The sequence below is a fragment of the Sphaerodactylus townsendi genome, linkage group LG06, assembly GCF_021028975.2.
Source record: "Sphaerodactylus townsendi isolate TG3544 linkage group LG06, MPM_Stown_v2.3, whole genome shotgun sequence".
In the NCBI taxonomy this organism is placed as follows: Eukaryota; Metazoa; Chordata; class Lepidosauria; order Squamata; family Sphaerodactylidae; genus Sphaerodactylus; species Sphaerodactylus townsendi.
In genome coordinates this window covers 117,543,583-117,557,742 of record NC_059430.1, presented here as the reverse complement: position 1 = coordinate 117,557,742, position 14,160 = coordinate 117,543,583, and the positions used below count along the sequence as shown (strand labels likewise).

Here is a 14,160-nt window from a genome sequence, read left to right as displayed (position 1 = left end):
GCTCAGGGCGGTTCACAACAATTAAATCCATTAAAAACATGAACAGCTAAAACACTCCACCCTCACAAAGTTAAAAGAACCATAATTTGGGTTTTTTTAAGTTTTTATTGTTAATAACAAAAGAATATATAAACAAAATACATAAATATAAAACAGACATATTAACATAAAACATCGACAAATTACATACACCTGTAGTTACATACGCAAACTTATATATCTTCCACCCTAACCCTAACCCTTCGACACCACACACCCATACACATACACAGAACCATAATTTGTTGATGCCGTCAGAAAGAAATTAATCCCCCCCCCTCTTCCTTGCGCCCACAGGAGGCCAGATGTTAATTTATAGCGAAATTCGATGTTACCCTGGCTGGCCAAACATATGTGTTGCCTATATGTGTAAAAAAAATTAACTTTTCTAAAAAAATTAAAAAGTCAGTGAGCTTATATGTAGGTGTGGAACTTGGAGTGACACAGACTTGGTCCCTGTACATACACTCGTATTAAATATACACTCACACTGAAACATTCAGATATTTTAAGGCTGTCTATTGAGGCATGAAACGGACCATTTAAAAAAACCAAGGGAGTCATCTTTTTTAAAAAACCACAGTATTAAAAATAAGAACAAAAACCATTAGAAGAGTGGAATGAAAAAATGCTAGATGATAACCTTTGACCATTTGGACTTCTGTACATTTAATCGTTGCCAGCAATCTGGAGAAACATCCTTGTGTGTATAAATCTCAGAAGATGAACATGCCTAATATGGATTTAGAACATTATAGTATCGTGCTCAATATTGTCTGCTCCGACTGACAGCCCCCCTCCAGGGTCTCAAGGGAAAGGTCTTTCCTGGCACTTAAGAGACTCTTTGGGATGGGACTTGGTACAGTATAGTCTGATCATAGTAACACCATTATCAAATTTGCCAATGACACAACGGTGGTGGGGCTCATCTCTGGAGGGGATGAGTCTGCCTATCGGAGTGAGGTGGACCAATTGCTCTCATGGTGCAGGGAAAATAACCTGGTTCTTAATACTAACAAGACAAAGGAGCTTATAGTGGACTATAGAAGGAACAGCTCAGAAATTCAGCCCTTGACTATAAATGGAGATCAAGTAGAGTGGGTGGCTAGTTTTAAATTTCTGGGCGTTATGATTAAAGAGGACTTGACCTGGGGCGTACAGACTGCTGCGGTGGTTAAGAAGCCCCAGCAAAGACTGTACTATCTGAGACTTTTAAGGAAACAACAACTGAATGGAAAACTCCTGGTGTCCTTTTACCACTGTGCTATAGAGTGTCTTAACCTACTGCATCTGTGTATGGTTCTCCAGTTGCACAGTGGCAGATAGGAAGGCGCTCCAAAGGGTGATCACTACTGCACAGAGGATTATTGGCTGCCCTCTCCCCTCCTTGGAAGAATTCTATAATTCCCGAAGCCTAAAGAAAGCCCAAAATATTCTGAGAGACCCGTCTCATCCAGCACACTCTCTTTTTGAACTGTTACCATCCGGCAGACAATACAGGTCTATAAAAAACTAGGGCAAAGAGGCTTAGAGACAGCTTCTACTCTAGAGCTGTGGCTATGCTGAACTCCGTGGCTTCGTGTTGATGTGTTTGGGGCTGTGTAGGGATGGGTGGAGGAAGGGGAAAGTGAGGATGGGGTATGAGTCTGAAATTGTGTGCATCGAGGAATGCTGCTGTAAATTTCGTTGTGCGTGCACAATGACAATAAAATGCTTATGCTTATCTTGTCAGATCTCAGAAGCTAAGCAGGGTTGGTACTTGGATAAGAAACCCTCAAGGGATCCTTTGCAGTAGAAGTCCAGAACAAATGACATCTGCTCCTCATTTGCCTTGAAAGATCCTTACTGCTGTTGCCATAACTCAATTGCAACTTGATAACACTTATGTACGTAAAGAACCCTTCAACAGAATTCTCCAGGCTACAGAACTGGGGAAATAAATCAAGGGAGCATGCAACAATTGCAAAATTAATGAGCTTGGTCAATAAAAGAGCCAGCATGGTGTACTGGTTATGAACAGATAAACTTCAATCTAGAGAACGAAGTTTGATTCCCCACTCCTCCACATGAGTGGCAGACTCTTACCTGGTGAACGCAATTTGTTTCCCCGCGCCTACACTTGAAGCGTGCTGGGTGACCTTGGGCTGGTCACAGTTTTCTCTGAACTCTCTCAGCCCCACCTGCCTCACAAGGTGTTTGTTGTGGGGAGAGGAAGGTAAAGGAGTTTGTAAGCCACTTTGAGACTCCTTATGGATGAGAAAGTGGAGCATCAAGAATAAATCAAGAATTCCCAGATATATGGAAAATGTATTTTCATATTACTAATAAATAATTAAAAACAAAAAAGATATGGAAATATGGAAATGTAGTATATGTGTGTATATTTGTATGCGTGTGTGTGTGTATATATAAAATCATTAGTAGACATTAGTATTGTTATACCAATGCCGGACGATTAAAAAAAATTATATCCCAACAGATTTTATAAGGTGGGCGGGATTTTAGAATATAATAATAATTGTGATTGAATATGAGTTGTTCAATTTATGCCTTTATAGAACATCGTTGGTATAACTTTATTGGCTCTCTCCCCATATATTTAGAATTATAACCTAGTTATGTTTCGTTCTCAGTTCCTATTCTTTAGTTTGTTGATGTCTTTATGAAACATTTTTAAAAACAGATTTTTCAAAAAGGATCCCTCCAACTTCAAATGTCAGGGATTGAACCTGGAATCTTCCGCATGTCTAGAGATGCTCTACTACTGAGCCGGGGCTCGAAATAAATTGTGTCCACTAAACTTAAACCAGACCATTGGTCTTTCAGAGTACTGTCTACTCTGATTGGATGAACCAATCCAGGGTCTCAGGTACAGATCTGCCCCATCAGTGGACATGCTGGGGATCAAACCTGGGACATTCCACAGGCCAGGTAAATACTCTACTACTGAGCCATAACCCTTTCAAAAGAACACAGGTTTGGCCCCCAGCCAGCCAGCCAGCCACCCTCCTCCTCCTCCTCCTTTGATTCTGATTACCTTTCCTCTGCTTGCTTAATGTTTTGCTGAAGGCCCTCCAAAGGGCAGCAGGTCAAAGATAACCTGTTTCTTCGATCTGCCCCTCCACAGGAGGCGCTGTCCGTGGTGAGCGAGGACCAGTCGATATTTGACCCCTCCTTTGGTGCTCCGCAGCTCTTGAAGACAGAGCTGCCCTCGGTGGACGACTACGGCAGCAAAGAAGGCCTCGGTTTGGAGGATCCTCAGTGGTCGACCCAGAACAACAACAGAGGTCATGTGGTCAAGCAGGAGAACGAGCAGGTCAACTGCTCCAACAGGTCAGCAGCAGCCACAGCTTCGTTCTGATCTGGGTTACCAACTTCTTTTTGGGTGGAGCTCCTGTGCCCATATGGGCGTAAAGCATATTACCAGCACTAAGGCTGGCATACTAAAGCGTAATGTGACCTAATAGTTATAGTCTTTTATCTGCCAATGCATCATGCTGGCAGGGGATGATGGGAACTGTAGTCCATAACATCTGGAGGGCCGTGAGTTTGACACCTGTGCTTTACCCCTTGTTTTCTTTTAATATTTACGCTCTTATTCCACCCCCTTTATGTTCCCATACCTTTTTAATGTTCCCAGTTTTGTTCTGCCCTTAGACTTTTTTAGACATACGTTTACAGTTTTATCTTATCCTTTTACTTGTATTTCATTTACCTTATGTTGATCCATGACCGCAATAAAGATCAGCTGATTGACTGAGCATTCATCAAGCGAAGCGCCCCCTTTAATATGCATGCACCGTACACCTGCGGTTACCCTCAAACATACACAAAACCATCTTATACAGAAGCAGACTTTTGGTCCCATTAAAGTCTGTATTGTCCACAGGGGTCTGCAACCTGCGGCTCTCCAGATGTTTATGACTGCAATTCCCATCAGCCCCTGCCACCAATTGGCCATAGTGGCAGGGGCTGATGGGAATTGTAGTCCATGAACATCTGGAGAGCCGCAGCTTGCAGACCCCACTCTACTCAGACTGGCAGCCACTCCCAGATCTCAGTCTTCTACATCACTTACCACCTAAGGCTGAATTTGAGATGGCAGAACTTGAATCTGGGACCTTCTGCAATGCCAAGCAGAAGTCCTACCACTAAGCCATGCCTCCTCTCTTGTGGAGAAAGCTTTGCCTGCTGGATTTCTGCAGCACTTAAAAGTACAGGAGCCGCCCTAGAAAGGAGTTGGCAACCCAAAGTTTGTGGCCCCTGCTCACTCTTTGGTCTTTCAGTAATTTGCCAGTGGGTGGAGGGCGGAGAATTTTTGGTTCCCCCAGATGATGAAAGGGTTTACTTCTATAACTCACAATACACAACTGCTCCCATGTCTATAACTGCCAGCTGTTTTTTATTGGCCTGGCTAGTCCCTTAAACAATTCCCTTCAACAGTTGAACATTATATCAAGAAAAAGCTTGCCCTGCTAGATTTCTACATCGCAGGCTGCTTTTTATTCCCAGGGGCAGACGCGACAAGAGCCAGTCAAAAAGGTGACTGTTTCTGTTAATCACTCCCATTTTTCTTTTGTTTGGAAACTGTCTGAAATTTCAGTTTCTGTGGGAACCTGAAACTTAAGAGCAGGTTATCGAGGCATGAAGTTCACTTTTATTTTATTTTTTTGAACAAGTATATGCCACATTTCCACCCAAATAAGGTCCCCAAGGTGGTGAACACAGAATTTCTGAACACAGAGTTTCAGATATTTTAGGACAAAATCCAGGCTGAATTAAGACAGGCTGAATTAATTAGCTTTCTTCCTCCCCATGACGAGTTGGTTACACAGAACTGGTTTTTAACCCGATGTAGCTCATTGGTCCTAACATCATGATGATTTGGAGCTTAAGCGTGAGACTCCTTGGTGACCAATCCTATCCTATCACCAGTGGTGGGATCCAAAATTTTTAGTAACAGGTTCCCATGGTGGTGGGATTCAAACTGTGGCGTAGCACCAATGGGGCTGGGCGGGGCACGATGGGGGTATGGCTGGGCATTCCGGGGTCGGGGCATTCCTGGGCGGGGCTGTGGCAAGGATGCAATCGCTGCGCTGGTCCTTGGGCAGGAAACAAATGCACGCAGGCGCAGGATGCCATGCATGCCGGTGCACCTCCTGCTAGACTGCTTCAAGTTCTGCGCACTACTGCTGAGAGGAGGGGCGTAACTAAGGCAAAAACCACGTGGCAAAATCACCAATTAGTAACCCCCTCTCGGCACACACAAATAATTAGTAACCTACTCTCGGGAACCTGTGAGAACCTGCTGGATCCCACCTCTGCCTGTCACCTTCTGCAAGGTCCCTCAGGGATGTCATCAGAAAGGGTGCCCTGTTCTGTCCTCTCGCCCTTCCCCAAAGCCTCGCAACGGAATAGCAAGACTGGCCTTCTCAAGTTTTGTGGCTGTTCAGAAACCCACAGGAAATAACTCACTTCCCTTTGGCCAAATAGTTTGGATTAGCATCTTGGCATCAACAAAGGGCGGAGGCTCGAAGGGGCTGGGTTGGCAGGAGCCAGTACGTGTCAGGGCTGCAGCGGGATTGTCCGGCAAGCTCTCCCAAAAGGGCCTTGTGGAAAAGTCCATCAGGAAGGTCCTCTTCCAGGTCTCGGAGCTTGCACAAGAGCGCAGCTGGGAAAGGAGAACATGGTGCATCACAGTGCAGCGGAGGGAGGGGATTTCTCATAAGCCAAAAAGCTGGCAAAAGTCGCCCAATGTTCTCCACTCCTGATTGACACAGGACACTGCCTCATACCGAGTCAGACTGTTGGTCAATCAAGGTCAAAGTTGTCTGTCAGGCTGGCAGCTGCTCCCCAGGATCTCAAGTAGCTGTCTCTCCATCGCCGACTGCCAGGTCTCTTAGCGGGAGCAGGTGATGTGAGGTTGGAGCTTAGACACTCTGTGACTTAGACTTTGGGCTAGTCACAGTTCTTCTGAGCTCTCTCAGCCCCACCTACCTCACAGGGTGTTTGTTGTGAGGGGGGAAGGGAAAGGAGTTTGTAAGCCCCTTTGAGTCTCCTTATAAGAGAGAAAGGGGGGGGATATAAATCCAACTCTTCTTCTTTCTTCTGTATATATTTACTAGCGGGGCCCGGCCACACGTTGCTGTGGCAATTGTCCTTCTCATCACAGTCCGCAACCCACACAGATGTCCATGCAGGTCCAATGATCCCCAGCATAGCCTTTTGGGAGCAGCAGTGGCATAGTGGTTAAGAGCAGGTGCACTCTAATCTGAGCAACCGGGTTTGATTCCCCGCTCTGCCGCCTGAGCTGTGGAGGCTTATCTGGGGAGCTAAGATTAGTCTGTGCACTTCAACACACGTCGGGTGGGTGACCTTGGTCTAGTCACAGTTCTTCTGAGCTCTCTCAGCCACACCTACCTCACAGGGTGTTTGTTGTGGGTGGGGGAAAGGAGATTGTCAGCCCCTTTGAGTCTCCTGCAGGACAGAAAGGGGGGATATGAATCCAAACTCTTCTTCTTCTTCTTCTTGTACCCCATGATCCATATAGTTTGAAACAGCAGAGATCTGTTTATGCAAACCTTATGTACCAGTTGGGTTTTTACGCACCTTTGAAATGTAAGGGTTGTTCTGTGCTTTTGATGCTTTTAATTATTATACGTACTGGGCTTTCACGGTTATTTTAATGTGGGTTTTTTGAAGTGCTGTGATTTGTATCTTTTATGATGCGGACCACCTGGAGCAGGACTCAGAAGAGCTTATAAACGCCTTAAATATATAAGTGGAGTGCATTTTTTTCGGAATGAGCTTGAGGGCCCGATCCGTTGAGCTCCCTTCTTTTCCCCCCCAGGCAGTCGCCTGTTGACTGTAGCGTAACCCGGAGGAACAAGGCAATAGGTGCTGTTGACTCCTCCCAGATAGCGTACCCAGGTGGCTACCTGCGCAACAGCCCCCCAGCCAACCCCCCCAGCGAGGAGAAGAGGGTCATCGTCCCAGCAGGTCAGTACAAAAACCACCCACCTGTCCCTTCATCCTTTGCTGACATTTGCTTATTTTGCACATAATTCCATAGGGTTTTATGCTCTTATGCTTTTTTAGGGCGTGTCCCCCATTTTTGAATCTCCCCCCCCCCCCCAACCTATTCCTGAGTCTTCCTTGATTTGCTCTGGGACTCATCCCCGGAACCTCTTTTGAGTGCTAAAACGTAGCTTTGAAACAAGCAAGAACATGAAACATGTATTGAAGGGTTTTATGACTCTTCTGAATGAGCACAGCCGTCATCCAACAGGGAGAGAAGGAAAGCCTCCTCGGGTTTTGGTTGCCAGCCCACAGGTGGAGACTGAAGTTCTCCCGAAATTACAACCAATCGCCAGACTACAGAGTTGTTGTTGTTGTTTTTAAAAAAGGCAGCTCCAGGAAGCAGGCTCTATGACATGCCATCTCTTCTGAGCTCCCAACGCCATTCCAAAATCTCCAGGAATTTTCAAACCTGGAGTTGGCAACCCTGCCCTGGCAGACAGGGCTGAGCCCCAGCCCCCCTCATATCTGCAGTCACGTCTCTGAGCATGCGCAGAGACCACTGCAAGCTTCACTCTTCCCCATTGCTGTATTTCGCCCACAGATCCCAGCATCTGGACATACGAGCACGTCCGTCAGTGGCTGGACTGGGCAGTGAAGGAGTACAGCTTGCTAGATGTGGATCACACGCTCTTCCAGCATGTGGATGGCAAGGAATTGTGCAAGTTGGGGAAAGAAGGCTTCCTACGACTCACCACGCCGTACAATGCAGACATCTTGCTGTCCCACCTGTCCTACCTACGCCAGAGTAAGCCCTCCCAGCCATCCAAAACCTATTTGACAACAGCGAAATTGATTTTCAAAACAAACATTGACAAACTAGATCTGGGCATGGCCCACCCACCCTAGCGGAGGGTGAGGGAGGGAGAGGGGTGGCATGCGAGGGAGGGGGAGGGGCCCGGCATCTGGACATGGCCCACCCATCCTAGTGTAGGGAGGGGAGGGGTGGCATGTAAGGGAGGGGAGGGAGAGAGGGAGGGGAGGGGAGGGAGTGGGGCTGGCATGCAAGGGAGAGGAGGGAGGGAGGGGAGGGAGAGGGGTGGCATGCAAGGGAGGGGAGGGAGAGAGGGAGGGGAGGGAGGGAGTGGGGCTGGCATGCAAGGGAGAGGAGGGAGGGAGGGAGTGGGGCTGGCATGCAAGGGAGAGGAGAGAGGGAGGGGAGGGAGAGGGGCTGGCATGCAAGGGAGAGGAGAGAGGGAGGGGAGGGAGAGGGGTGGCATGCAAGGGAGGGGAGGGAGAGAGGGAGGGGAGGGCGGGAGTGGGGCTGGCATGCAAGGGAGAGGAGGGAGGGAGGGAGGGAGGGAGTGGGGCTGGCATGCAAGGGAGAGGAGGGAGAGAGGGGAGGGAGAGGGGCTGGCATGCAAGGGAGAGGAGAGAGGGAGGGGAGGGAGAGGGGTGGCATGCAAGGGAGGGGAGGGAGGGGAGGGAGGGAGTGGGGATGGCATGCAAGGGAGGGGAGGGAGGGGGCCCAGCATCTGGACATGGCCCACCCATCCTAGCGGAGGGAGGGGAGGGGTGGCATGCAAGGGAGGGGAGAGAGAGGGGGGTGGTCTTGGCAGAGTCTGCATGATAGTGTGGTCAGAGTACCAGACGAAGATCTGGAAAGTGTATTTGCATTTACGTATTGATATCTTGCTTTTCTCCCAGTTGGGACTCAGAGTGGCTTAGAACACTGCGCTCCATTTTCTCACAACAGCCCTGTGAGGCAGGCCAGGCTGAAAGACGTGGAGGGGCTCAAGGTCACCCAGCGAGCGTCCATGGTAGAAGTGGGGATACAAACCCAGGTCGTCCAAGGTCCTAGTCCAGCCCTCTATCTACTATACAGCACTGGCTCTCAGACCTGGAAGCGTCAGGTTCGAATCCCCACTCCGCCATGGAAATTTGCTAGATGACTTTGGGCCAGGTACTCTCTCTTAGCCTAACCTGGATAAAATGAAGAAGGGAAGAATGTTGTCACCCCTTTCCGGTCCCGCACTGGGCAGAAAAATGGGGTACAATTGATGTAAATAAATAACTGGGATATTGTGGGGTTTCCGGGCTGTATGGCCGTGTTCCAGCAGCATTTTCTCCTGAAGATGCCAGCCACAGATGCAGGCAAAACATCAGGAGAAAATGCTACTGGAACATGGCCATACAGCCTGGAAACTCCACAACATCCCAGCGATTCCAGCTGTGAAAGCCTTCGACAGTGCATTACATAAATAACACTTCCACCAACATAGGTGGAAATCCTAAGAGAACACACAAGCATCTGAGCATTGTCTGAAAACAATCAGTCATCTTCAAAATTAAAGGTTTTATTTCTAGGCAAATATATCCAGATTTGGGCCTCCAGTGATGAACTGGACGAGATTTCGGAGTGTGATAATGGTCTAAGTCAGGGGTAGGGAACCTTTAACACTCAAAGAGCCATTTGGACCCGTTTTTTACAGGAAAAGAAAACACTTGGAGCCGCAAATAATTTTTGACATTTAAAATAAAGATAACACTATATATATTGGGTTTCTCATTCTGAGAAGCGCATGGATGTGTCCGCCCTGCTGCCTGCAGGGCGGGCAAGGATATGACCAGCGGCTTGGCCTTGCCGGCCGCCAGGAAAGGGCCCGTCCCGCTCCAACGGGGCGGCGAGAGGGGAAGCCAGGCAATTGGTGCGCCCAGCCTGCTGCCTGCACGGTGGGCAAGGATGAAGCCAGCTGCTCGGCCTTGCTGGCCGCTGGGAAAGCACCCGCCCAGCTCAAACAGGGCGGGCGAGAGGGGAAGCCCGCGGCGCGGCCCAGCTGGCTGCGGGCAATTGGTGCACTTGCCCTGCTGCCTGCAGGGTGGGCAAGGATGGGGCTGGCGGCTCGGCTCGTGGAGCTGCAGTGCAAGGGCAGAAGAGCCGCATGCAGCTCTCGAGCCGCAGGTTCCCTACCCCTGGTCTAAGTAGAAAGAGAGTGGTAAGCTGCTCTACGGCAGTCAAAAGCTCCACTCACGACCCGAGTTCGATCCCGACAGAAGTTGGTTTCAAGCCGCTGACTCAAGATGGACTCATCCTTCCATCCTTCAAGGGGGAGTAAAATGAGCACCCATCTTGCTGGGGGTAAAGCGTAGACAACTGGGAAAGGCAGTGGCAAACCACCCCGAGAAATGAAGCCTGCCTAGTAAACATCATGACGTGACGTCACCCCGGCGTCTCTAACGACCCAGTGCTTGCTCAGTGGACTACTTTCAGCTTTATCTAATGGTCTTAGTGGAAACACTATCGCTGAGTTGTCCCAGATTGTCTCATTTGGAAAGAAAAAGCTATAATCTGATGCCAATAAAGGCTACGGAATGGAGTGGAATGGAAATAACGGCTTCCAAATCTTGAGTCGGCATAACAAGAGACCAGTCTGTGGCCGGCCAGTTACTGCTTGGGCCCCTTCTCTCTAATGGCGCCTTCTTCTTTCCTCCCCTGCCTAGGCAGCCCCACGTTTACTTATCCATCTGCGCCAGTAATCACCCAACAACCACAGCCACCACCACCGAGAGCTCAAGTCAAATCCGGTAAGTTGGCAACATGGTTGTTTGGAACAAAGGTAGGGCAGGGGGGCTAGGAACCAGGTTGCATGGGAAACCTGCAGCACAACACAAGGCCAGCGTGGTGTAGTGGTGAAGAGCAGGTGGATTCTAATCTGGAGAACCGGGTTTGATTCCCCACTCCTCCACCTGAGTGGCAGAGGCTTATCTGGTGAACCGGATGTGTTTCTACACTCCTTCATTTCTGCTGGGTCACATTTCTTCGGAACTCTCTCAGCCCCGCCTACCTCATAAGAATAGTTTGGATTTATATCCCCCCCTTTCTCTCCTGTAGGAGACTCAAAGGGACTTACAATCTCCTTGCCCTTCCGCCCTCACAACAAACACCCTGTGAGGTAGGTGGGGCTGAGAGAGCTCCGAGAAGCTGTGACTAGCCCAAGGTCACCCAGCTGGTGTGTGTGGGAGTGTACAGGCTAATCTGAATTCCCCAGATAAGCCTCCACAGCTCAGGCAGAAGAGCGGAGAGTCAAACCCGGTTCCTCCAGATTAGATATATGAGCTCTTAACCTCCTACGCCACTGCTGCTCTGTTGTGGGGGTGGGAAAGGAACTTGTAAGTCACCTTGAGTCTCCATACACCTTGAGTCTTCTTGAGTCTATAAATCCAAACTTTTCTTCTTCTATTCACGATGCTAGAAAGAAATCCTCAGAGTTGGGGGATATCTGGCCATAGAATTGATCCTGCAGTCTTTCCTCTGGGGGAACCACTTGGGAAATGACACTTAGGACATCCCAAACAGGAGAATCACGTCGTGTACCTCTGGCTGGATTCAGATAGGGTGTAAGAGAGTACAAGGTTGGATGCTCTCAGGTGTTAAATTCGAAGATTTCCCTGCATATGGAAAACTAATGTAACAAAGAAACATAGCTAGGCCAGAACCTTTTTCCTTGATGCGATACCTTTCTTTGAGCTTGGTGTTTATAAATAGGGGCTGCTTTCAAAAGAGAGATCTATCACTTGCTGTCTCGAGTGATCCAGTGCAGATATAGGACTATACGGAGCTGCCTTGCGCAGAGATCCAAAGGCACTGTGACGTGGTTGTGTCTTGGTTGTACGCAGACTAGATTACGGTAAAGACCACTGCTTGGAACCTCTGTTGAAAGGTGTTATGATTGGTGCAAAATATGGCCTAGATTTACATGTGATTCTGCCATTTTTGTCACACACACACACACACACACACACACACACACACACACACACACACACACCCACCCACCCACCCACCCACCCACTAAGCGATTCCTGGAGTCTGGTTACCCAGGAACAGAATACAGGGGTGTGTTTGGGGTCTCCTTCAGACCACTGACCACAAGTATTCTTGAGGAACACGTCCATTTCTGGCCTTTGCACCATACACATTTAACCAGTGGTGGGATTCAGCAGGTTCGCACCACTTTGGCAGAACCGGTAGTTAAAAATGGTGCTTGTAAACAACCAGTTGTTAAATTATTTGAATCCCACCACTGCATTTAACCCCAGCAAGCGCTGGGGAAATCCAAAGCTTCTTTTTTCTCACGTCTTTGAACCCTGGCTGGGAACGTATATAAATTGAATAAATAAATAAATAAATAAATAAATAAATAAATAAATAAATAAATAAATAAATAAATAAATAAAACGTTGCCCCGAACGCCAAGAGACCCCACCAAATATGGAACGGTAGCCCTCCTCCCACTTTAATTCGAACCCCTCTTCTATCTCTTGGCACAGAGTCTCCCTACGAGGAAATCCGGAGGAGCAACTGGAGTGGAGGCCCGATCAGCCCCGCTCCTAAAGGTAAGAACGTGAGAAGAGCCCTGCTGGATCAGACCAGTGGCCCATCTAGTCCAGTGTTCTGTCACACTCAGAGGCCAGCAAATTGCACTGGAAGCCAACAATAGGGTCTTGAGCAGTGGTGGTGAACCTATGGCACAGGTGCCAGAGGTGGCACTCAGAGCCCTCTCTGTGGGCATGTGCAAAGAGTCCCCCCCCCCCCCACACACACACATCTAGGCTGGCCTGAGCCACTAGGCTCGATTATTAGCATTAAACCTAAGACCTAGTTTTGGGGAAGCAGTGTAGGTAACCCTGTTAAGCCCCACTGATTTTCATGTGAAGAACTAAAGCGCGATCCTTTACCTGGGAGTAAGCTCGGTTGCTGGCAATGGGGCTTGTTTCTGAGTAAAACCCTCGAAGGATCGTGATTCACCCATTGGAAGAGTTGCACGGTTGCTTCAAAGCAAAACCACCGACTGCCACCAAGCTTACTCCTGAGTAACACACACCTCGGAGCCAACCGTTTTTTCTAAACTAAAACCTCAGTATTCAGGTTAAATTGGCGTGTTGGCTCTTTGCGATAAATAAGTGGGTTTTGGGCTGCAATTTGGGCACTCGGTCTCGAAAAGGTTCGCTGTCACTGGCCCTGAATGTTGCCTCCTGGCACTGGGTTCCAGATGGGGTGGCCAGCTCTGGATGGAAAAACTCCCGGAGATCTTGGTGGTGGAGCTGGGGAGGGCAAGGTTTCAGGAGGGGAGGAGCCTCAGGGGGGTGCAATGTCACAAAGCCCTTCCTCAAATGCAGCCATTTGCTCCAAGGGACCTGATCTCTGTTGTCTCGAGATCAACTGGAATAGCAGGAGATCTGTAGGACCCACGTGGAGGTTGCAACCTAGATTCAGTGGTTTACTGTCTCTGAATGTGGAGGTTCTCTTTAGTTACCACACTACTGGACCTTCCCAGCCAAAATGCAACCAAAATGGTGAAAGGTCCAAAATCCATGCCCTACGAGGAGAGCCTTAGGGAGCTGGGGATGTTTAGTTTGGTGAAGAGAAGGTTAAGAGGTGGCATGATAGCCATGTTTAGATATTTGAAGGGATGTCATGTTGGTGAGGGAGCAAGCTTGTTTTCTGCTGCTCCAGAGGCTCAGGAGTAATGGGTTCAAGGTGAAGGAAAAGAGATTCCACGTAAACATCAGGAAAAACTTCCAGATAGTAAGGGCTGTTCAAAAATGGAGTGCACTACCTCGGAGTGTGGTGGAGTCTGCTTTTATTTATGTATGTATTTATTTATTGTATTTATTTATTATTAAACTTGTATACCGCCCTCCCCCAAAGGGCTCAAGGCGGTTCACAACATAGATATACAACACAGGTAGATAAATAAACTCCGTATGTTTAGTACTGATCCTTATTAAAATACAGCGCTCAAATTATAACATTTAATTACAAAAGCAACAGATGGCGTCCAACAGCTTAAAACTCCCCTAGAGTGGGGGGACAGCAGGGCCCCTGCTGTTAAAAGGGGGCGCACATCAGTGGCTGGCCTTCCCAAAAGCCCAGTGGAACAACTTTGGAGGTTTTTAAAGAGAGGCTCAACGGCCATCTGTCAGGAGTACTTTGGTTATGTGTTTCTACATTGCTGCGGTTTGGACTTGATGGTCCTTGGGGTCTATTCCAACTCTATGATTCTATGATTCCCAGGGGAGTGCGGGGTTGGTTGGAGCTTC

At 48.4% G+C, this 14,160-nt stretch overlaps 1 protein-coding gene across 2 annotated transcripts in view; it reads left to right on the top strand.

Moving 5' to 3' along the window:
- LOC125435649 (retroviral integration site protein Fli-1 homolog) overlaps window positions 1–14,160 on the top strand; it is a 57,494-nt gene that overhangs the window by 33,851 nt on the left and 9,483 nt on the right. For both annotated transcript variants that reach the window (XM_048501932.1, XM_048501931.1), the window contains exons 2-6: window positions 3,167–3,372; window positions 6,890–7,038; window positions 7,661–7,864; window positions 10,558–10,641; window positions 12,388–12,453. In XM_048501932.1, coding sequence (XP_048357889.1) covers window positions 3,167–3,372; window positions 6,890–7,038; window positions 7,661–7,864; window positions 10,558–10,641; window positions 12,388–12,453 — 709 coding nt within the window. The remainder of the gene's footprint in view (window positions 1–3,166; window positions 3,373–6,889; window positions 7,039–7,660; window positions 7,865–10,557; window positions 10,642–12,387; window positions 12,454–14,160) is intronic.